This window comes from Pteropus medius, unplaced genomic scaffold, assembly GCF_902729225.1.
Source record: "Pteropus medius unplaced genomic scaffold, Ma_sr-lr_union100, whole genome shotgun sequence".
Classification (NCBI taxonomy): Eukaryota; Metazoa; Chordata; class Mammalia; order Chiroptera; family Pteropodidae; genus Pteropus; species Pteropus medius.
The window spans coordinates 8308097-8332239 of NW_024350325.1; the positions used below are offsets into that span (position 1 = coordinate 8308097).

Sequence of the window (24143 nt, forward strand, 5' to 3'; positions counted from 1 at the left end):
ATCCCACATCTAAGCTTCTGCTTTACTTACATTTATGTCCGTATGGTATATGAGGACACATAAGGCTGGCAAAATCTGAGGAAAGAAGATAAACAATAAGTAACACTAGAGTTGAAGAATATATCTTTGTAAAAATGAATAACTGTGATACGAAAAGCAGTAAATACTACTTGCAGGGCAAGAAAGACAATATTAAATTTGTTTGACTATTAGGAAAATGAAAATCTGATCAATTCAATCTGAAAAACCAAAACATTTCAGATGTCTGATTAAAATATCCAAATACATCTAGCAGAGATTAATGTACTTTAAAGGAAAAACATTTGTTTTCAGCAACCTTCATTATGACATATAATGTCAAGTGGAAAGAATGGAGGTGCAAGTATACAGTATAGCTATTTTAAAAAGCTTTTCTTAAAACTGTCATCATTGTCTCAACCTGTTTAAAGTGAAAATAAGATTTTATTTAATAAGTTACTTGAGTTGAATCAAAGTTTGTGAGTTCAAATTCAGTCAAGAAAATTATAACCAGTATAAAGTATAAAGGTTGTTTATAGAATTCAAGCCTTACAGATCTTTTTTTAAAATCTGGGTGGGAGGGCACATGGGGTAGGAGAATCACTTTACTAAATACATTTTCCTTAACAGCAAAAGGAAGCAAAACCAGGCAAAAAATATCAATTTTAAAAATTCAGAGTCAATATTTTTCTATGCAGTCAAGTGATTAAAGGTTATGTGGGATTTTTAAAATCTTAAAAATACTTAGATTTGTTTATAAATTAGATGTAAAAAGAAGTTTTTACTTTGTTTTAATTGTAGATTTTACACTATGTCACACATTTAAGAATACTAACTGTCAGGATTCAAGGGCTTAATGCAAATTCACTCAAGAACATTTGCGTGTAAGTACACTAGTTTTATCTAGCAATCTACTTTTTTAGTGTTAAACCGACAATGCAGTGTAGTAATAAAACTGATCTATTTTCTTTTTATGAAAATAGTGATAAAAAAATAAGAATTAGGGTGGACTGACATTTTTTCAGGTGCCATAAGATATTTTTTTCACAAGAATCAAAAATTAAATGACATATTACTTAACATCTCATACCTGCAATGAAATCAGTACATGATAACTTCACTTCATGTGCATGAAAATGTAAAGCATAAACATAGGGAAAATATACCATCTGGCCTTTGCAATTCTTCATTTACCTCCTGAACTGTCTCCATAGGCGGTGGGGGGTCCTTATTCCTGCAGAGATTGACAATGACCCATGTGACGTTCCGAAGGAAGGTGATGGGGATGGAGGGATTGATGAAGGACAGAAGAGGTTTGACAACTCCCAGTGATATGACATAATCTCTACATTGAGGACCATCACCTACAGAAATGAAAATTGTATTTAAAAAAAAAAATTACATTCAGGATGAGAAAGTCTGAAATGTATGCAATGGCTCATGTTGGGACACTGATGTTCTATGTTTCCTCACTGTTAGTCAAGGTTATCAAGTGTTGCTCTTCCTCCAAACTTTGATTTGGGGGGACACAAATTTAATCTATCAATCCTGATAGCAAATTGCATATCTGTTTCAAAGCGGTACCATTTAAGTCAGTACTTATAAGACAAGAAGATTATCAACCCACATTAAAATCAGAGGAAACATAGTATGTAATGGCTATGCCAATGTAGGAAAAAAGTTAATTAAGATTCTTAATTAAGAGTCTTTCAAACCTAAATACAACTTACCTATAATGTTTCCTAACGCCCATACTGCTTGTTCACAAACATTCTGATGTGGCGAATGGAGAAGTCTCAGAAAAAGAGGTACGGCATCTATAATAAAGAAAAGCTGATATTTAGATTGCGAAATGTTGAAAAGTTTATAGACTAAAGCCTAAATAAGCTGATAAAATACACAGAACCTGGCACACTGTAGTTGCCCAATTATAGTTCACTTAATGAACAAATGGGGCAAATACTTTTACCCTAAAAATAATTTTAGTATTTTCTCCTAGTAATATTTGAGTAACACACCTATTAATAGTATATATAAGTTGCTATTATGCCATTAACTTAAAAAATCCAGCAATTTTTCCTATAATGCATTAAAAAAGGAATTCCTACTCCAAACACATAACCTTAGAATATAATACTTTAGTCAACGTGACCCCAATTGCTGATATGCGATTAACTAAAGAACTGATTATTCCTATATATCAGACCTACCTTATATTTTAAAATAAGTTATCATTAGAATCCTTATTTTTTATATAACTTACATGTTAACCCAAATTCTAAAACACTGGTATTATATTCATTCCAGATAGAAAACTAAGTATAAGCCAGATCACTTTTTCTTAAATTTCATTCAGGTGTATACTACCTCTAGGATTTTTGCTGTATCTCCGAGCTACCTGTATTATTTACTTAACATTTAAATTAAAATTGACTCATCCTTTTAACAGCTTTATTGAGATATAATTTACATACACTATAATTTATCTAAGTGTACAATTTAATGGTTTTTACTATTTATACAGAGCTGGATAGCCATTACCATAATCTAATTTTACATTTCCATCACTCCTAAAAGATATCTCCTACCCAGAACAGCCTTACTGCAGACTTCCCCAGCCCAAGGCAACCATTTCATCTGCTTTTTGTTTTATGTTCCTATTCTGGACATTTCATATAGATAAAATTGTATAATAAGTGTTTCTTGTGTGTGTGTGTATTTGGCTTCTTTCACTTAGCATAAGGTTTTTGTGGTTCAGCCATGTCACAGCATGTATCCACATTTCATTCATTTTTACTGCTGAATAGCATTCAATTATGTACTACATTCTGTTTATCTGCTTATCATCTAATGGATATTGGGGTTATTTCCATTTGCGGGCTATCATAAGTAATGCTCCTGCAAACATTTGTGTACAAGTCTTTGTGTGGACAGATTTTCATATCTCTTGGTTCTATCTAGTAGTGGAACTGCCGGGTCATATTGTAACTCTATGATTAACTTTTTGATAAACTGTTTTTCCAAAGAGGATGCATTTTATATTTCTGCCAGAAATGTATGAGGGTTTCAATTGACTCACATCTATAATTTAGTTAATTTTTCACCTCTGTAAATAAAAGGCCAGTATCACCACAAATAAAGCTAACCAAAAACTTAAAAATGAAAACAAAAATTGTTATTAAATTATACCTACTAGTCTCTATTGAAAGCCCTAGTCTGAAATCTGTTCCCTTTCTGATACAACTAACATCTAACTGGAAGCTGTCGCCTTGACATTACTAAAATATCTAAAAAGAAAAATGACAGAAAATAGTATTCTCACTATGTGATTCAACATAGCTTATTGCTATATCGCATACTACTTAAAATTAGAGTACGACTTAAAGTCAGTTTAGTGTCCTACTTTTTAACAGTACTTGGTGACATTTAGTTTTTTTTCAAAGAGCTTTTGTCAGTTTGGTCAACACACTAACAGTAGTTATTCTATCTTGAGGCAGCAATAATTTTAAAAACATGTATATTATAATCTAAAAAGCATAAGCTGCTCAGCACTTTGGAAGTATCAGAAACAGAAATTTTAAAACCTGTTATCAGGTGATGGTCTCTATCCAAAATGATAAAACTCTACTTTTTTGTAATCATGATTAAAATTATTTAATGATAGATTAATGATACCTATGGGAAAGATATCAACCATCAAAAGTAACTTATAAAATTCACCAGTTAAAATTTTTACAACATAAAATTCGGTCTTTACACTGAAACTCTACTTCCTTGCCTTTATTTAAAAAGAAAAGTCCAGCGAGTTAGGAAGCTAATTTACTTACTAGACTGTACAACAGCTTGAGTCTGTGCAGAAGTTCCTGATGCTATATTAGTTAACGCCCAAGCAGCTTCAAATTGTAATGAAGGACTGTAAAAAATAAAAAAACCTTTAGGCACTTTACTCCCACTTAAATCTATATAGTTATCCTTTACCTTATCCTTGAATTTCACCTTATTTATATCCAACTGCCCGTTGGGTATTCCCATCTGAATGTCTCACTGGCTCCCAAAGTCAGTCAACAGAAACTTACTTCTTTATGTCCACTGGCAGCTGCAATATGTAGCCAGCCAGCCAGTCATTATTTTCCTTGACTCCTTCCTCTCTCACAAACATCTAATCAATAAATCATACCAATTTTACCTCCTAAATGTTTCTTATATTTATAGCATCACTCCTAATATCACTGTGCTAATTGGGGCCCTCATCTTCTCACTTGAATCACTCACTGCTATAGACTCTAGTCTAATCTTAAAGCTGGAACCCCATCTGACTCCACCATATTAACTGTTTTACATACTGGAGATATTATAATATAGGCTGCACAATTTTGCTGAAAGGATGAGATCATTATCATTTGAAATAGTGATAGTGATAGAAGACCCTACAAAGAAAGTAAAGACTGAACTAGCTTATCAAAGATGGATAAAGACAGAAAGGCTGGAAATACAAATAAAAGTGTCATGGGTAGATGATCATGATGTGTATGGATGATTAGAAATAGATCAAGAGAGCTGAAGCCAGGAAGGTATGCAAAAATATATTAGGGGATGAAATTGGAACGGTAAGTTATCTAAAAGTGTGTGTTGGTAGAGTGGGAATTGTGGGGAGGATGACTCAAACCCCAAGCTTCAGAACTTGAAATTTATTCTACAGACATACTAAATATAGAATACTACTTAAAAGAAAGTGAAGAAAATAATGTTGGAGGCCATGGTATGCAGAATGGATTACAAAAAGGTCAAAAGCTGATGTAGGAAAGACTTGTCAAAAGGGAATTATAGCTGAAAGAATATAAATTCCTTTAAACAGAATACCAGACTGGAAGGAGGTGGTAGTGAATAAAAACTAAGCAGAGCCAAAGGTTAGGGACTCAGAAAAACACTATAAATATTGAGGAAAGAGAGTGAGGTTGTCAGCATCAAAAGGTTAGAGAAATCCAAGAAGAAAAAGGTTCAAGGAGAATAAATGTCATCAGAGATACAGCAAACAGTGAGGTCAAAGACATGGAACAGATGAGAAAACGGAGCAGTAGACGAAAACTACATGATGAATTTTGGCAAAAAGCAGGGACTAAAAGGATATCAGAAGTAAAGAAGAAGTAAAAGAATAAGGTCAAAGTTGATGAGACAGTATATGCTGTCCCAGACTAGAAGGAGAAAGGCTTATTAAGCTAGACTAGGTGGTTTGGCAAAATACTAGAAATGAAGGCCTTAAAAGAGAAAACGAAAAGATGTAAAAAATAAAATTACAAAGCCAAGTAAAGTCTTCTAGGACATCATTTGAAAAGAAAAAGAAGATATAGAAAAAATAAATAAGTGCAAAAAAACCCCATAACCAATAAATGAACATTTATAAGCTTGATAGTGTTTTGTATATATTATTTCCAGTCCTCACAACCACTTAATTTTTATTTTTTAAAATGCAATAAATTTTAATTTTCCAAATGTTCTCAGAAAGAATTATCAGAAACATCCTCCAGTAATAAAACATAGCTGCATAACCCATTTACCCCCAGTGAACCAGATGTGTGCTGTGAGGTGGCAATGAAAGACAAAGCTCCTCTGTGGAGGTGGTACCCTCGATGCATAAGCACCCCCTCTTCACATGAGGAGTGAAAACGACAAGAAAGGGCTGAGGGTCACCTTTCATATTTCATTAGCCATCGGTGTTTTCGTAGTACATGAGATGACTGATTTCAGTTTTACAACAATACCGATATTTATTCTGAAAGGTAATCCTATCTTCTGAATAGCAGATATTAACAACTTCCAATATAATTTCTAGGAATAATTTGCAGTTCTGAAACATGCTTTAGAAAAACATTTACAGGGTGAAGTGGGCAAAGGAGATCAAATATATGGTAGCTGAAGGAAACTGGACTTTGGGTGGTGAACACACAATAGAATATACAGATGTCAAATGATGATGTACACCTGAAAATTATATGATTGCATTAACCAATGTTACCCCAATAAACTTAATTAAAAAAAGAAAAGAAAAGAAAAATATTTCCAGCAGTCTGTGCAAGACTTATTCCTATTCCATCATCAGTAAAATGGACTTATTGGGGCAGAAACTAAATTATTCTGCTGCAAATTTTAAGACTGCTTTCAAAACCACCAAGTACTCAGTATGGCAGCCATGGGTCTGACATCAGTGTGATCTTAACAGAAACCTTTGACGAGGTGGAGCTAGTCTGGACAGAGACCCCACCCTAACTCTGCCCAGTAGCCCCACTTCCTCCACAGTGCTGGGGACTGATCCCACCACCCAATTTTTATAGATGAGGGTATCTGAGGCTCAAAAGCCACTTGGGTTTTGGTCAACAGCAAACTCCGGATTTAAACCAGGGTCTACCTGGCTCCAAAGTCTAAAGTCAGAAACCCCTGAAATTTTTCTGTTTCTGTTTTGAACAGTAGTTACACAGGTCTGTATATTTTTTACCATTCTTTTCTCTATGTAAGCTTTTTCACGGACACACCCACACAAGTGAGTGTATGCCAAAAACTGGAAAGTAAAGGAAAAAATGATGAAGCGGATCAAGAACAAAAAGGGGGCCCTAAAGGTAGAGATAGAAGTTTTTAAACAGCTGAAATAAAACTTACTTTTACTTAAATAAATCTTGTTATATAAAATATACATGATAGTATTTAAAAAGTGTTAAGAATTTTTAGAGGGGTGGTGGTGGCACACAAAGGAAAACCCTTAGTGGCAAGATTTATATACCATAATTTTTATCTACTCAACTGAAAATTCCTTAGACAACATTTAGCAAAATATCCCAAATTTTAGTCTAAATGCTCTCAAATGCAAAAACAACATTTGCTCTAAAATTTTTTGGCGTTCTAACTTACATTCTCTCCAGTGAATTCAAATAATGAGGTTTAAGATACTGCCTATCAGGATATCCCTAATCACTAAAAGAAATGGGGCTGGTACCTCAAAAGATACCAAGTGGTATTTTTTCCTTTCTATTCTGTAAAAGCATAACTTGCCCTCTTATTTTTAATTTGCCACAATAAAAAGCATGACGTTAGAAAACTAATCATGGGTGAAGTTCGGTTAAAGATTTCACAGATTAGTGGTTCGGCTGGAATATTCTCATGGTAAGAAAGAGCCACTCAGTTCTGGAAACCATTCATGTTGACTCAGTCATGAGGTTAATCTATATATAGACTCATAAGCAAAGAGTGACTCAAACACTATTTGGGTTGTTTTAAAGTATTACTAAAAAAAACCCACTAATGAATAAACACTCTAAGTATTTGAGATCAGTTAGAACAGACAATAAACAGAAACTAAAATTTTCCTAGAAAATATATACACACTTAAACTAAAAAGAGAAGCACTTTAGGTCTGTTGAATAGGATCACAGAATGAGAACTTTACGTAAAAATGCATAGCAAATAAAAAACATAATAAATGCAAAACCAAATTGAACCCATTAGTTAAATAACAATTTTAAATTTTCAGTTAATTGAAAAAAAAGTGAACAGGGAATCAAATCTATACTTACTTATCATCCCTTTCTAGACATTTGACTAGAATTGGTAAAATCCCAGATTTTATTAAGTCGTCAATTGGTGGGTTTCTGTCACTGGATAATAGCTTTCTAGAAAATATATATATATATATACACACACACACACATATATATAAGAAGCTGTTATAATTTTCAAACTACAAACAGAAATAACAATGTACTATTTCTAGACTATCAGATACGACACCCTAGGTGTGACATATTTCTCTGGACAAATTAGTATTTACCTTGCAGCCTGGACAGCACTCAACTGGACCACTGGGTTATCACTTGTGGCATTCTGCAACACCGAATGTAAATTTCAAAAAAACTTTTAAAAATATCAATTTCAAAATATTTCAAAATGAGAATATTAAATAACATACCTGCAATATAGCTTCTAGTGTTACATTTTGCTTAAAAAGAAAAAAAGATAGTTCAGCAAAAAGTTTGTTAACAAAATTACATTTATTAGTTTATCTACTAAAGTTGCAAGTTAATATACCTTAATTATCATTGTACAATTGATCTTAGATTAAAAATGAAGTTTTTTGGTTTAAGAATAAGGTAACTTACTGCTTTGAAATCAGCATCAACATCTGAATCTTCTAAACTTTCTTCTTGGGGAACATTCCTTTTTTTGAGTAAGTGTTCATCTCTTTTGTTCTAAAAGGCAACCAATAAATAGTTAAGAAGTCTTGAAGCATATTGTTAATAAAAAATTCATTAAACTTATTTCAACTTTATCAGGTAATTGTGAAACAAACACTGAATCTCTACAAAAGAATAATATGAATTAAATGTGCTTATTACAAACCAATGACAGGTCACATTCTGGGTTTGGTAACAAAATTAACAGGTCGCAGTCCAACTGTCTGTCTGTCTGTCTCTCTCTCTCTCTCTCACAGTCCAGCTGTCTGTCTGTCTATCTGTCTCTCTCTCTCTCTACACACACACACACTTTACACTATTTATTAAGCATTAATTGCTATTACCAATACTATGCTTCCCAATTTTTAGTGAAGATTTAAATTTGGGCATGCATTGTTATTATAAAAGTCTAGGAAATATATTTCAACTAGTAAGCTAGCTTTCATCTACTTATTGTTAATGGTTGCCTGAAGCAATTTATTATAAAGTCAGCTTCTTAATAATGGGAAAGAGTTCAGTGCACCATGTTACGGTTTGTATGCTTATTGGGACTGTGGGGAATGGGACTTCGCTACCATAAATGCCACCTACTTGCCATTATCTCAGATTTAAACTCTTGCTCTCTGGCTTTTATAAACAAGAATTCTCTACTAGCAAATATACTTCTACATTCTATGGGATTTCGATTGTCTGTAATGGCAACCTGAGCCATTTCACATAATATGTAACTTTGGGTAAATTACCAATTTTTTCTCAGTTTTTAGTTTTACTACAGAATTCAGCCAAAATAAATCAGATAAAGATCAAATAAGTGATTTCTAAAATGCTTTTCAACTTAAAACTTCAAAGAGTACATTATCTAGTCTTCAACAGAATATTTACAGAAGTATTTGATTATAATAGAAAGTTATTTAAAAGGCATTAATATTGATGTTAAAATACAGATCTAAAGAAAGGTAAAACTAGAATACATCTATCTGAAGCTTACTGGCTTACCTGCATGTATGACATGCAGACATCTACTTTTGTGCTAGTATAAGTTAGTACGTTTAAACAAACATGCATATACATATGCCCATCATTAGATCACCAACATAATTCTTTAGTAATTACTCAAATAATTACTAAAAATAATTCTGCATTATTTTTAACAGCTCTCACAAATACTAAATTCCATGGATTAATATTTAATAGTCTCAAGTGTCTTCTCACAAAATATTTATTAATTTACTGTGGGAAAACCTGGCAGACAGCATTGCAATCCCGTGACACAGGTTATGATCATGGGTAAAGGACAAATCAACACTGTGTGCCTTCCAGTCTGATGCACTGAGAGAACAGTATCACTTCTGTGGTATTCCTGACCAAAATAATAACCACCACCACCACCACTTGAGAAAAGTGAGACAAACCCAAATCTGCAAAAAACTAGTTTGCACTCTTCGAAAACAAAATCATGAAAGATAAAGACTGAGGAACTGTTGGTATGAAGGAGACTAAAGAAATATGAGAACTGCAATGTCTAATCCTGGACTGGGTCTTAGATTTATAAAGAACATTACTGGGAATAACTAGCAAAATAGGAGTTGAGTCTATGGATTACATAGTAAAATTTTATCTATGTTAATTTGACAAATGCACTGTGGATACACAGGAAAGTATAAATTTTTCTAAAATATTAACTGATGTATTAAGGGTAATAGGCATCATGCCTGCAACTTAAATGATTCAAGAAAAAAAATGCGTATGTGTATACATATATAAATGTATAGATATACACATACATACATACATACATATATATATAAATTATACTGAAAGAATAAGGCAAACATGGAAAATGCTCACAATCAAGGAAGCTGGAGGCTGAATGAGGGTATACAGTGTTTTTTCCTGTACTGTTCTTGCAACTTTTAAATTTCAAACTGCAAGTCTGAAACTTTCAAAATTAAAAAAAAAATTATGCACTGTACTTTGTGATTTGTAATACAGTTAATTTTAAAATCTATTATATGGTAATTTTTAATATCGCTTGGAATTTTTCCCATTTTAAAAGTTTCAACAGTTTGTCTATCGACAGATAAACAAAACAAAACTTCTTCTAACCCTAATCCCATTCTATTTTCACTCTTTGTTTTCCTATAACTTTTCCAGAGCCCGAATAATCAAGCCTCCAAAGGCCTTTTAAGAGTCTTCCCTCACTCCTCCTACTCCCCCCAGGTATTTCAGGCACAAAAGCGATATAAAGCATAGATACAACTATAGCCTCCTATATACACAGAAGCCCAATCTGGGGATAGCATTTTATCTTTATATGAGATCTTTGCTGGCTTTTTCTGCTAAGGAAGCTTCTTTCTATTCCTAATTTTTAGACATTTTTCTTTTATCTTTTTAAGCCACAAATAGGTGCTTAGTTTTATTAAATTGTGCTCCTTTTGTATCTTTTGAAATGGACATATAATTTTCCCCTTTCATCTGTAAATGTGCTAATTGATTTTCTAATGTTAAACTTAGAACTTTGCAATGATAACCATATAGTCCTTCAAGTCCTGGGGTATACCTTTCTTGAAATGTAAAAAAATATGTTCATTTTATTTAGAATTTTTTTCACCTATATCCATAAACGAAACTGGCTTATTATAAGCATCTTTTCTCATGCTGTCTTGGTCTGGCTGTTGGAGCCATAATTTTGCTAGTCTCGTAAAATGAAATGGGAAATGTTCCCTTTTTACCTTCTTGGAAATCATTTAATAAGGTTAAATTATCTGTTCCTTGAATGTTTGTTGGAACTTCATCGGTAAAGGTTACTTTTTCTTTTTCAGGAGGGCAAGAGAGGTTAATTTTTAGCTACTGATACAATCAATATCTTTAATTATTTTTAGATCTACTTGGGTTTTTCATTTCTTAAGGCAACTAGGTAAATTATTTTTCCACTAGGAAATTGTCCATTTCACGTAAGTTTTAAAATTTATTGGCATCAATTGTTCATATTCAAATTGTAAGTTGTTTGCAAAAATGGCTAAAATTCCCCTTCCTATATCCATGTGTCTGGGTAGTCTGGTCCTGTTCCAATTCTAGGCATGGCTGTGTAACTTGCTTTGGCAATGGGACATTAAGCAAATGGACTTTAAAAGTGCGTACACATCCGAACATGTCCTCTCCTCTCTTGCAATTCTAAAATCACCATGTGAACAAAACTGGGGTGGCCTGATGGAGGATGAGGCTATGTGGTGAACAACCTAGGTCCCAGTCAACACCCAAAAACTTGAGTGAGACCATCTTAGATCACCTAGTCACCAACTAACCCGTCAGCTGACCAGAGATGATTGAGGGAGTCCAAGGAGTCAGCTGAACTGGTCTAGACCAGAAGAATCACTTTGCCAACTTACAGAATTATTAGCAGAATAAAATGGCTATTATTTTAAGCCACTTTGTTTTGGAATGGTTTATTATGCAGCAAAAATTAGTGATATACTAATATTTTAAAACTTATGCTACATATAAATATGCCTTTTAAATTCCTATTATTATTTGTTCTCTCTACTTGCTATAAATTTCTCTTGTGAAGTACTGCTTTAATTGTATTCCATAGATTCTAACATGTAATATTTTTCCTATTGTTCATTTCTAGGTATTCCTAATTTCCACGAGGATTTCTTTGATGCCCAAATTATTTAGAAGTGCTTTATTTCTTTACAATTATGGTTTTGGAGCTATCTTATTCATTGATTTCTAATTTAATTGTATTGTGATCAGAGAACACAGTCTATACAACACTAAAATTAGCTGACATTTGCTTTACCTCAAAGTTTCCCAAACTTTCTCAGTCCACAATGTAAGCCAAAGGAAATATCTAACAGTTTCTTATCAAGTGGTTAGGTTCAAACAACTTAACAATCATTTTTTGGTGGGAAACCCCCCAAAAATTGAAAGAAAAAATTTTTATTTCACTCTTAGACAAAAATATGTGATTGAAAGGAATGCAGTGTGATATAATGTCTAAAAATTGTGAACTACCTCAAGATCTAATAGTTCTGTGATATCTGAAAGATTCACCAGGTTTCTCTCAAAAATTTCAAATATCCTAAGGTGTCTCTTTGAGTTCACTAGGGAGCAAAAGCTACCTCAGTTTGGAAACTATAGCTTTATACTATCGCAAAACCAATTTTCAAATATGAATGGTTTTTTAAAATATGTGTTTATTAGACAACACTCACAAATTGTTATTTAACTTTTATTAATTAGTATTTATTTATTACTGACAATGACAAAGTCTTTGACAAATTTCTCCTTGTAATTTTGTTTTATGTGTATCTGTAATTTTTGTTTTTTATATACTCGGGCATATGTTAGTAGGCATATACAAGTTTAGAGTTATTACAGCTTCTTAGTAAATTGTTTTTAATCCAAAATTAAGTAACAACTCCCCCATCTGAAGGAAAAACATCCTATAGGCCAAAATATCCTAGGGCATGAAAATCACACTTCATGTATATATTTTAACAAAAAATATGTACAAGTCAAGGAAAGATAATCCCTGCGTAGGTTTCTGGTGATTTGATTACTCATTCGAGGAGGCTTCATGAAAACCTGTAACTTAATTCTGTCCCTTTACTTGACAACTTAGAGATTTTCACCCTCCTAGAGACCATATTACAATAAATTCAGCATCTATAAAAGATATCTGTTCTTTTGTGAAGTGGAGGGAAGTTCAGAGGATATGGTAACTAGCCTAGTTCCAACACTCACCTTAACTCCACACACAGATTAGATCCATTTCTTCAGTTACTTTAAAAACCTATTATATTATCTACATATGTATCTAATCCTTTTAGATCTTGTGTTTTCTGAACCACACGGAATTGCCACTCTATAGGTCAAAAAGGTTAATATGGGTAATTTCTCATGACTCAACCTAGTATTTTTTGAGTTAATAAATTCTGTTATTTCTACCTAATGTTCTTTTTCATTCTCAAATTTCTATTTCCATCTTAAAAAGCAGTTTGCAAATCTAAACCAGTCACTTCTTATACATGTTATGAAAAGGACAGAGAAATATTTATTAGGCCCACTTCAAATGTGAAATAAGTAAATTTGTTTTTATCTAGCAATACCCTCAATGTCTTAAAGCCCTATCTAGTTTTAGTTCCTGCAATACTAAAATCCTTATTTTACACATGAGAAAATGGAGACATAGAAAACCTGGTTAAGTTAAATTATATACCTAGGAAGTATCACTCAGGATTTCAACGCAAGTCATGGCTAGAGACTGTTTCTTAAATACGTTCTACTGCTTGTCGTTTTTTCTTTTCTTGAAGTACTCCAACCCTGGTTGCACCTTAAATGCTTCCAAATTGGAAGGAAAAAATGCTCACGACATAGCCCTTTCCTCTCAATGGTAACATTTTTGAAACGACAATAGTGCTGGGGTGGTTACATGGATACTCACCCACGAGTTTTATATGTTATATTTACATTTTGGGCACTCTGCTCAGTGTGTTATACTTTGATTTTAAAATTAAAAAAAAACAACAACCCCACTACTGGTTCACCAATAATGTAAAAATCTGCCAGCCTAGCACAAATTATCCTGCAGGATCATTTAAATGATCTTATCAAATGGCCGTTTTTATGGATTCTAATTTACTAATTTAGGTTTTTTAAAATTGAATTTTTTATTGAGATAATTATAAATTTGCATACAGATGTAAGAAATAATGCAGAGATTCCATGTACACTTTGCCCAGGTTCCCCCAATGGTAACATTTTTCAAAACTATAGTACAGTCATGTGCTGAATACCGTTTTGGTCAACAATGGACCATACATACGAAAATGGTCCCATAAGACTGCAATGGAGGTGAAAACTTCCTATCACCTAGTGACATTGTAGGTGTCGTAATGCAATGTAGTACTCATGTGTTTGTGGTGATGCTGATGTAAACATACTGTACCGCCAGTTACATAAAAGTATAGCACATATAATTATGTATAGTACAAAATACTTGATAATGATAATAAATGACTATGTTACTGATTTATGTATTTACTATATTATACTCTTTATTGCTATTTTAGAGTGTACTCTTTCTACTTATAAAAAAAGTTTGCTGTAAAACAGTATGCCCTGTTACACTAACAGCAGCCTCATACATCGTGTTTGACACGTCTCTTGACTGCATCATTTTCTCTTGTGCTTCATTTAATCTCCTGTTGTTTTATACAGAAGCATGCTGTATAGGCTTGTAGCCTAGGAGCAATAGGCTATACCACATAGCTTAGGTGTGTAGTAGGCTAAACCATCTAGGTGCGTGTAACTATATTCTATGATGTTTGTGCAAAGATGAAATCCTCTAAGAACACATTGCTCAGAATGTATTCCCATTGTTAAGTGGTGCATGACTATATAATATCACAACCAGGACACTGACATTGATATGATCCACTGATCTTATTCAGATTTACCATCTTACTTGTATTTATTCTATGTGTGTTTATGTATATTAAGGTCTACACAATTTTATGTATATGTATCCACCATATATGTATATGTTCAGTATCAGTAGTCAAGATATTGAACCGTACCAAAAAAGGAAGACACCCTCCTGTTGCCCTTTTGAAAGCAAAACCATCTCCCTCCCACCTCCCAACCCCCGAACCCCTGGCAACCACTAATCTGTCCTCTGTTTCTAAAATTTTATCATGTCAAAAATGTTATATAAATAGAATCATACAGTATAGAACCTTTTTTTTTTTTTTTGTGATGGGCTTTTTTTGCCCAGCATAATTCCCTGGAAATTCAAACAAGTTGTTGCTTATATCAATAGTCGGTTCCTTTTTACTGCTGAGTGGTATTGCATGGTACGGACATATACCACAGTTTAACTATTTACCCTTTAAAGGACATCTGGATTATTTCCAGGTTTTGATATCAACATTCATGTTCACGTTTTGTAGGAACACCCATTTTCATTTCTCTGGGTAAATGCCTAGGAGTGTGATTGGTGGGTTGTACAGTAGTTGCATGTTTTCCAGAGTGATTACACCATTTTACATTACCACCAGCACTGTATGAATGATCCAGTTTCTCTGCATCCTTGCCAGCATTTGGTAGTGTCACCATTTTAAAATTTTAACCATTCTGATAAATGCTTAGTTGGTTTTAATCTGTATTTCCCTGACTGGCATGAATAATCATCATCATAATGATGATTTCCATCTGCATAACCCTTTCAATGAAATGTCTCTTCATATCATTTGTCCATTTTCTAATTTTTTTTTTACCATTGAGCTTTAAGAGTTCATTATACAGTTAAGTCCTCCCTTAACATCAATAGGTTCTGCAACTTTAAACAAAAAGACATATAATGAAACCACTTTTACCACAGGCTGATATAAGTTCCTGTGGCATCTCATCCATGTTACAGTGAAACAACGCTGAATGAAATGAGGTCGGATAAAATGACTCTGAACAAAACCAGTATTATTTGAGCATATGCTGGATGCTAGTCCTGCACTGGACATGTGGTTTTCCTCCAGTTTCTAGTCTGTCTTTTCATTCTCTTCACATGGGCTTTCGAAGCAAAAATTTTAATTTGTTAATATCCAATTCTCCTTTTTTGGATTATGCTTTTATCGTCAAGTCTATGAACTCTGCCTGGCTCTAGATCCTGAAGATTTTCCTTCATTTTTTTCCCCTAAACATTTTATAGTTTTCTGCTTTACATTCATGGCTAGGATCCATTTTGTGTGTGTGTGCTTTAAAATAAGGTGTGAAATTTAGGTTGGTCTTTTTTTTCCTTTTTTGTTTATGGATGTCAATTGTTCTAGTACTATTTGTTGAAAAGCTATCCTTCCTCTACTGAATTAGTTTTGCACCTTTGCCAAAAATCAGTTAGGTGTATTTGTGTGGGTTTATTTCTGCGTTCTATCTTCTGTTCTACAGATCTATATGTCTACCTTATTCCAACACCATGCAGAATTCATTACTGTAGCTTTTCTGTAAGCTTTAATATTGGGTTGGAAAACTGCTCCTATTTAATTCTTTGTCAGAATTATTTGAGTTCTTCTAGAGCCTGTGACTTTTCATATACATTTTAAAATAAGCTTGTCTATGTCTCCAAAAATCTTGGTGTGAATTTGATAGGAAATGCATTAAACCAACAGATCTATTTAAGAATAGGCATCTTTACTATGTTGACTCTTCTAATCCATGTCCGCAGTATATGTCTCTCCATTTACTTAAGACTTACTTGATTTCTTTCATCAGCATTTTATAATATTCAGCATACAAATCCTGTACATGTTTTTTAAATGTGTACCAAAATATTTGCTTTGGCGTGACTATAAATAGCATTGTGCTTTTAATTTTGGTTTATGCATGTTCACTGTTAGCATATATAAGTGACTGACTTTATATGTTGATCTTGTATTCTGTGGTCTTGCTGAAGTCACTTACTAGTTCTAGGAACTTTTTTGTAGATTCTTTGAGACTTACTACATAGAAAACCATGTTATTTGCAAATAGGGACAGTTTTATTTCTTCCTTTCCAAACTACATACCTTTGATTTCTTTTCTTGACTTATGACACTGGCTAGAACTTCCAGCACTAGGTTAAATAAGAGCAGTGAGAACAGACATCTTTGCCTTGTTCCCGGATCTTAGAGGAAAAGCAGTGTGTTTCACCATTAAGTATGATGTTAGCTGTGGGTATTTTGCAGACGGTCTTTATCAAGTTGAGGTAATTTCCACTATTTCTAATTTGTTGAAAGTTTTACCAGGAATGAATATTAGATTTTGTCAAATGCCTTTTCTGCATAAATTGATGTAATCACATTATTTTTATTTTTTATTTTTTGCTTATTAACATTGGGATTTTAGACTATGTCAAAAAAAGAGATACTTTACTAAAAAGTCAAACAACTAAATCAAGTGCCAGACCTGATCAGTCAAGTGGGACATTTTGGTGTTTTTCTTTATGTAAAAACATAACCTCCCCCACCTCAGGTCAAGTGAAAGTAAAGTCTTATTAGAATATCTGACTTATCAATCAATCATTAAGAGAAAATTATATCAAATTTAATATACCGAAGTTAAAAATGCCAGTGACAGGCTTTGCACTGATTTTCAACTTATGAGGCATTATTCATTGAACATTTACGTTTCAAGTATGGTCCTTGGACTGGCTAAAATTCCTCGAACTATTTGTTACAGGTCTGCCATAAGATAAGGAGCTCAATGCTAGAAATCGATTGTGAAACTAAACATACTATTTAGTTATGTTATTTATTTATTTAAGTAGAGAAAACTTTCTTGGTAAAGGAAGGAATGTCTTGTTTAATAATTTGATACAAGTCCCCTAACATGTCACCGATCAGAACTTTTGAGTAGCACTGCTCTATATCTAAGGTATTTTTCTTAAGACCTCAATAAAGGTTTTAAATATAAGCAAAATTTTAAGATATTATAACTCAATTCAATTCCTGAATATTAGCATTTAATGAGTACCAATGACATGTCTAGAATCTGACTAGGTATTTTGGGATGGGCTGGGAAACTTGGGAGTATTTGGGACAGGAGATGGGAAATGTGTGTGGTTATTTCTTTCACTTCAGAAGCTTACAATCTAATAAAAATGGGTAAGCTCATCTATGAAACACTGGAGACTAGCTTTCTTTTCTTGTATTTTCAAGAATCTCAATGTCAGTAATAACACTGCGATTTTCTCCTCACTGGATATATAAAAATAGCAATGCTGGAATCAGACACTGATGATAAACAGTGGAGGAATCCTCTCTTGAAGTGCTCTCCACACCTCTACAGAATCATATCAAAACCAATTAAGCTCTGTCTGAAGTTTAGGAAGGGTTCACTTTCTGCTGCTTACTTAGGGAAATATGAAATATGAAATAAGGAACTGCTTGAGATTTTAGTTAATTTTTTTTGGCCCTCCAACAAGGATGTTTTGGAACTAACTGTGGTAACTGGAAAGGAAACAATGTTATCCAGAAGACAATAAAAGAATTAAGATGTCTCCAAGGTAACCAGGTGGGTATTAAAAAAGATATGCTCTGAAAAGCAAGAATTTTTAATTCTACAAATACAGAACAACACAACTATACAAGAAGGAACAAATAACCAAATATAAGTGAATAGCTTTCGTTTATAAGCATATTAGAAGGGCTACAAAACTTAAAACAAGGGGAAAATTCTGGATAATACCAGGTCCAATATAAAGTTTTATAGTTGTATTACAAGCATGAAAAGTTAAGGAAAAATAAAAGCCCACATCTGGAAACAGCTGGTGTAATGTTAACAGATGACAATAAATACTTACTTAATTCCAATGTTATTGTTATTGCCTCTATTAAACAGAATGATCTTCACGTGAAGAATGAAAAACCAGACACTAAAGGGCATATACCATTCTATTTATATAAAGTTCAAAATATGCAAAATAATTTATTGTGTTAGAAATAAAGATAATGGTTACCTTTGGGGAAAGTAGTAACTGGAAAGGGGCATTGGGATACAGGTAATGGTCTTTTAGAATCAGGAGCTAGTTACACAGATGTGTTTACTTTGTGAAAATTCACCAAGCTGTACACTTAAGATGTGTCGACTTTTTTTGTATGTATTTTATATGTTAATAAAAAGGAAAAAAAAGAAGCTGAGTACAACATGTCAAGATTGACAAGAAGCTCACCTTACTTTATTTATTAGTCTAAGGCTTAGTTCACTTCTCTAGTCCAAATGACTGAAGGATATGAAAAAAGTTGAAAATATAATTGCCAAATCACTATTGTTAATCTGTAAGTATTCATGAAAAAGTTAAGAAGTTGAAAGAACACTGAAATTAGCAGATATTTTTTCAAATTTGATTAAAAATGATGGAAAATGCATACAGGAGATGGATTTCAGGAACTATACACAATATCAATGAGCACAACATCAATACCAGGCAAAAATACATAACAAAGTCGATATTAAATACTTAGTAAGTAAATAAATGCACAGGTATACTTAATTGTAGTGACTCACTGAGAGAGTGTATTCTCAAAATCAAGACCTTCCTTCTAAAAATGAAAAGTTTCAAGATGATAATTTAATACAGGAGTTTCAGGAGTAAATTAGATAAAAAAAAAAACAAACGATCTAATCTAAGACAAAAACAAAGATTTAGAAATAAACTTCAATTCCATTTTAAGTGTACATGTATATAGAGAGAATTAAGTATGTATATTTCATTGACCGGCAGTTAAAATATTTGCTTCAAATAAAATGTGCTTTCATGAAAACACAATCTGATGAGGATAACTCTAAAGTCTTCCAAAAATAAGGGAAGAAAATATGATATATTTTAACGGTAGTTGCATTTAATTGGTAAAATATTAGTATGGTTATTCTACTTTTATTTATTTTTCTAAAGTATCTTTAGCAAGTATGTATAACTTTTACATGAAGAAGGTGGAGGAATCTGGTCCAGCACACAGCCCACAGAAAGAGGATATTAAGAAAAAAACTAAAGAGTATCTAACTTCACAAGATGTTTTGAAAATTTCAACGATAATAGTAAAGTACTTTATATAATACCTAGGACTTCAATAAGTGGAAGCTATTATAGTTATATGCTATTATAAACTACTTAATGATATATTTTTTGCTGTGTGGTTTTTGGGATGACTACTAATTTGCTATAGTATTTTCATTATTCAAATTACATAGAATTTTAAAATCAGAAACAACTACTAATTTTTATTAAATGCAAATTGCCCTTACCTTTCGCAGTTCAACTGTCACTTCATTTCTGTGTCTTCGCATTGTCTGAAAAATAAAAATTAAAATTACATAAGTATGTAAATATTGATCCTACTAGTGTACAAATTTAAGATTAAAATTTTTTTTCAAGTAATTTGTTCAAGTAATCTGTAAGGATTGATTAGTTTTAGACTTTAAATAATAAACTACAGGAAGTTAAGAAGTCAAAACTTCTATTTTACTGGATAGCTGTTTGTTAATTTTGTAGGGAGCAGAGGTGGCTTCCTAGGATCCATTCTCCTTTCCTAACTGCACCTGAGTTTCTTTGGGGGAACTGTATACTCTCTTGTGTACAGTCTTGATCGAAAGGCATATTAAAGTATGTCTCTCTCCTAGTTTAAGTAGGGCATGAGACTCAAACTATGAAAACAGAATTCTCTCCTCTGTAACTCTGAACCTTGAGCAAAGTAGGACGGACGGACGGACGGACGGACGGAAGGAAGGAAGGAAAGAAAGAAAGAAACCCCATACAAGACCAGGTAGTGAATAATGCCTATATCCTGGACTTTTTCCAGTTCTACGGTGTCCCTATTCAATTCTATGAACTACCTCTTATGGCTTTAAGTCAGCATAACTGGTTTTTGACATTTGCAACCAATGAATTCTATCTCAAATGATTCATATTTTTAAAAAGTAAACAACTCACTGTTATGACCTTAAAGCCACATGAAAATAAAAATTAAGTTTGGGAAGATATTTTGTATCAAAAGGTAAAGAAGTATCCTTATTAGGAATTACTGAAATGATTAGATAACCCCTCTCACCTTGACGTATTGATATGATGGATTATTTTATAACATATGTAAGTTGGGTAAAATTCTTACATTTTTTGGAATAAAGGCTACATAACAGTTACATGGTTATGGTATATTATTATTTTAATATACTGCCAGATTCAGTATGCTATTTTATTAAACAATTCTTTTGTTACAGTATCTCTGTCAAGTTTTCTTAAACTGTAGTGATACAATTATCCCTTTTTAGGGAAAAAAATTCCATGGAAACCAAATTATAAAGTTTGATAAATATGTGGAAATATTAATCTATATATATATAAGCTTTTGCTTAAATATAGATATATATTAAATGTAAATAATATTGCCAAACAAAATTCAAATTAGTAGCATTCATTTAATGTGATGGAATGATGCACTGATATAGCTATTATCACCAATAGGGTTCAACAGTAGAAAGAGAGCCTTGAGTCTAATTCTATATTTAATATGCTTCTATATCTTGACCTCAATACTATTAATAATGTTCTCTGTATACATTCATCATATAAAATGGTAATAAATGTTCAGCAATCTTCAAATACAAATACTAGTGAAGCGTTACTTGATAACTCTAAGTTGTCTTTATGAACTGCATCATTGTTAAAATCTGCTATATGAATATCTAATCCAATTGTTACTGGAACTCAGAAGAAAAAAATTTTCATTGCAACAACTACTACACTTAATTATTTACGAATTGTTATAAGATGATGCATAATAAAAAGAAATCCAGGCAGCATGTCCCCTCCAAATATGATCAAGTTACTGCTACAATGCAATTCACTGTAATTAAAACACTTCAGCATGCATGAGGTGGTAACTTAACTTCTGAAGTACCCTAAATTAGAAATCCACACTTCAGAGAGGGTTAGTTAGCATCTGAGGCACCCGCATCAGGAGTTAGCTCCAAGTTAGTAAGTGCTCTGAATGTCAACATCTGAATTTAGACACTGGTTTAATTAGTATAAGAGATATTGAATTTTTTTTTTTCTGAAATGAAATTGTTCTAGATATACGGATTGCCTAGGACTATTTTCCAGGTTCCTTGATTCTTATATGTTTGTAGTTTAAGAGTCCAGCAAGCCCCACTGTGTATCTTCAGAGAAATGTTTGAGAGTCTAGGCCTCCCTTTAATCATATGTCCCACCCCTTCTTGGAGGAGTCCATCGCCTAATCCTAGTCACATCTTTGTGGTATCTGCTTACTGTTGAAGTTTTCTCACAAGGGAGTAGACTAGAGTTTTAAAGGACTAAACTCACAGAATGAACTGTACGACTTTTTGTGATTGCTTGCTAATACATGCTTGTATAAGCAGCAAAACTTTATCTATGACTTGTTTTATTATAATTCACTGGTAGTAAAAATTCTAAAGAAAAAATATCTATTCCCCTCATGTATCTTTAACAGTTAAAGGTCCTCTATTCCTCCAAAAGAACTATAGAGTGTAAATGGCCAAATGGCTTAGGTCAGTTAGCAGTAGGTACTGACTGCTATGTATGATACAAATACCTTTGAGTTGGTCATGACTTACTCTGCTTCTTGTTTGACAGAAAGCAAAAGGCTCCATCTTAGGCATTCTTTTCACTTACATTCTTCTCAAGTGATCTCATCTACTGTCATGTCTTCAATTACTGTTTGATGACCATTCCCAAATACCTATCTTTAGTTTAGCCCTTTCATCTAAGCTCCAAATTTGTAAGTACAATATTCGTTCACTCAACAAAAATTTATTAAATTCATCTGAAACACATCAGGCAATGTGCCTGCAACTAAGACTGGTCGTCAGTAAACCGCAGCCTGTGGGCCAAATCTGATGGGTAGTTTTTGCAGGACCTGGCAGGAATTGTTTTTACATTTTACATGATTACATGATAAATGACAGTAAGTACTTACTTAATACCCTTATTTTTGTCTCTTAGTTCCCAAAGCCTAGAATATTTGCTATCTGTACTTTTAAGAAAATGTTTATAAACAGCTAGTCTAGTAGAAAAGACAATAATAATAATCAGTAGGACAAATGTGTTAAATGTTAAGAGAGGAAAGTAAAAACTGAAGTTCTATATTGGAAGGAGTCATGATGAGATGTTCAGAAAAAAGCTCCCTGAAAGATTAAAGTGTGTGTGTGTGTGTGTGTGTGTGTGTGTGTGTGTGTGTGTGTGTGTGTGTGTGTGTTTGGTGGTAAAGGACAGACTGTCACAAGGCCTCAAACTCAGCATGCTTACAAATATCATACCTGGTCACTCTCAGACTCCCATCCCCTCACTAAATACCACCCACCCTTCCTCAAGTATTCCCAGTATCAGTACAACCATCCAAACAGTTGCGAAACCCCAATCCTGGGAGATTATCCATGTCTACTCACTCTCTCATTCTTCGACATGCAACAAAAAACCAAAATAGAATTCAAACCTTCTACTCCACTGCCACTATTGGAGACTAATCTACCATCATCTCACTTGGATCACTGCAATAGCCTCCGAACTAGTCTCCTCCTATGCACTGAATCAAGTCTCCATAATGTGGCCAGTATGTTCTTTTTAAAATGCAAACCCATGTTGTCCTGAATAAAACCTCTTAAATTTATTTCTTAATCTCTTAGAATTCCACCCTCCAAAGTGACCAGCACAGCCAAACTAGAATCCCATGGACAAAGATTGGCTGACAAGGTATCCCCATTAAGTCTAAAATACAAGCAGGGTCTGGTTAAACCATTAACTGTAGGCTCACATGCTATCAGCATGTATGAAGAAGGAAATAATAGGGCAACTGAAGGACTTGATGACTGGAGAACTTAAAACCATGAACTAGAATTTAAAAAGGTTATTTGATAATAGCTGCAAATGGAAGGAATCTTTTGCACATGCCAACATTGTAAGGTATGATGAAGCTAGACTCAAAAACCAGGGGCTGAAGTTCCTTTTCCTAGAGAAAGCCCTAAACTGAAAAGAAACTTCTGGGAGAAGAATCTCAAGTAAGCAAAACACGTACACTTAGGGAAAAGGAAAGAGAGAGTCCAGATAAAAGTGGGTTAGTGAGACATAGCCAGATCTCAGAAAATAGGAAACCATATTTCCTTTTATCACTTTGTAAAAGACAAGAGAAAATAGGAGTCTAGAATGGTCCCAGCTGACCCTGAAAAGTTTAGGAAAACCTATTATAAAATGAATAGAAAAGGACTGGGGTCAAATTCCATGCCATGAGAAATGAGAAAATGAAGAATAGAATATTGATGTAAACACCTGCAAAAAAGCCACACCTACAAAAGAAGTAAAAAGTAAATCCCAGAAAATGATAGAAAACATGAAAGAACATT

At 33.2% G+C, this 24143-nt stretch overlaps 1 protein-coding gene across 1 annotated transcript in view; it reads right to left on the reverse strand.

Moving 5' to 3' along the window:
* Positions 1-24143, reverse strand: part of KPNA3 (karyopherin subunit alpha 3) — an 89638-nt gene that overhangs the window by 18419 nt on the left and 47076 nt on the right. Inside the window, exons 2-10 of the mRNA XM_039839391.1 lie at positions 20016-20060; positions 8163-8252; positions 7973-8002; positions 7835-7887; positions 7581-7676; positions 3846-3931; positions 1749-1835; positions 1213-1382; positions 31-75 (exon numbers count right to left, since the gene is read on the reverse strand). Of these exons, the coding sequence (XP_039695325.1) occupies positions 31-75; positions 1213-1382; positions 1749-1835; positions 3846-3931; positions 7581-7676; positions 7835-7887; positions 7973-8002; positions 8163-8252; positions 20016-20060 (702 nt within the window). The remainder of the gene's footprint in view (positions 1-30; positions 76-1212; positions 1383-1748; positions 1836-3845; positions 3932-7580; positions 7677-7834; positions 7888-7972; positions 8003-8162; positions 8253-20015; positions 20061-24143) is intronic.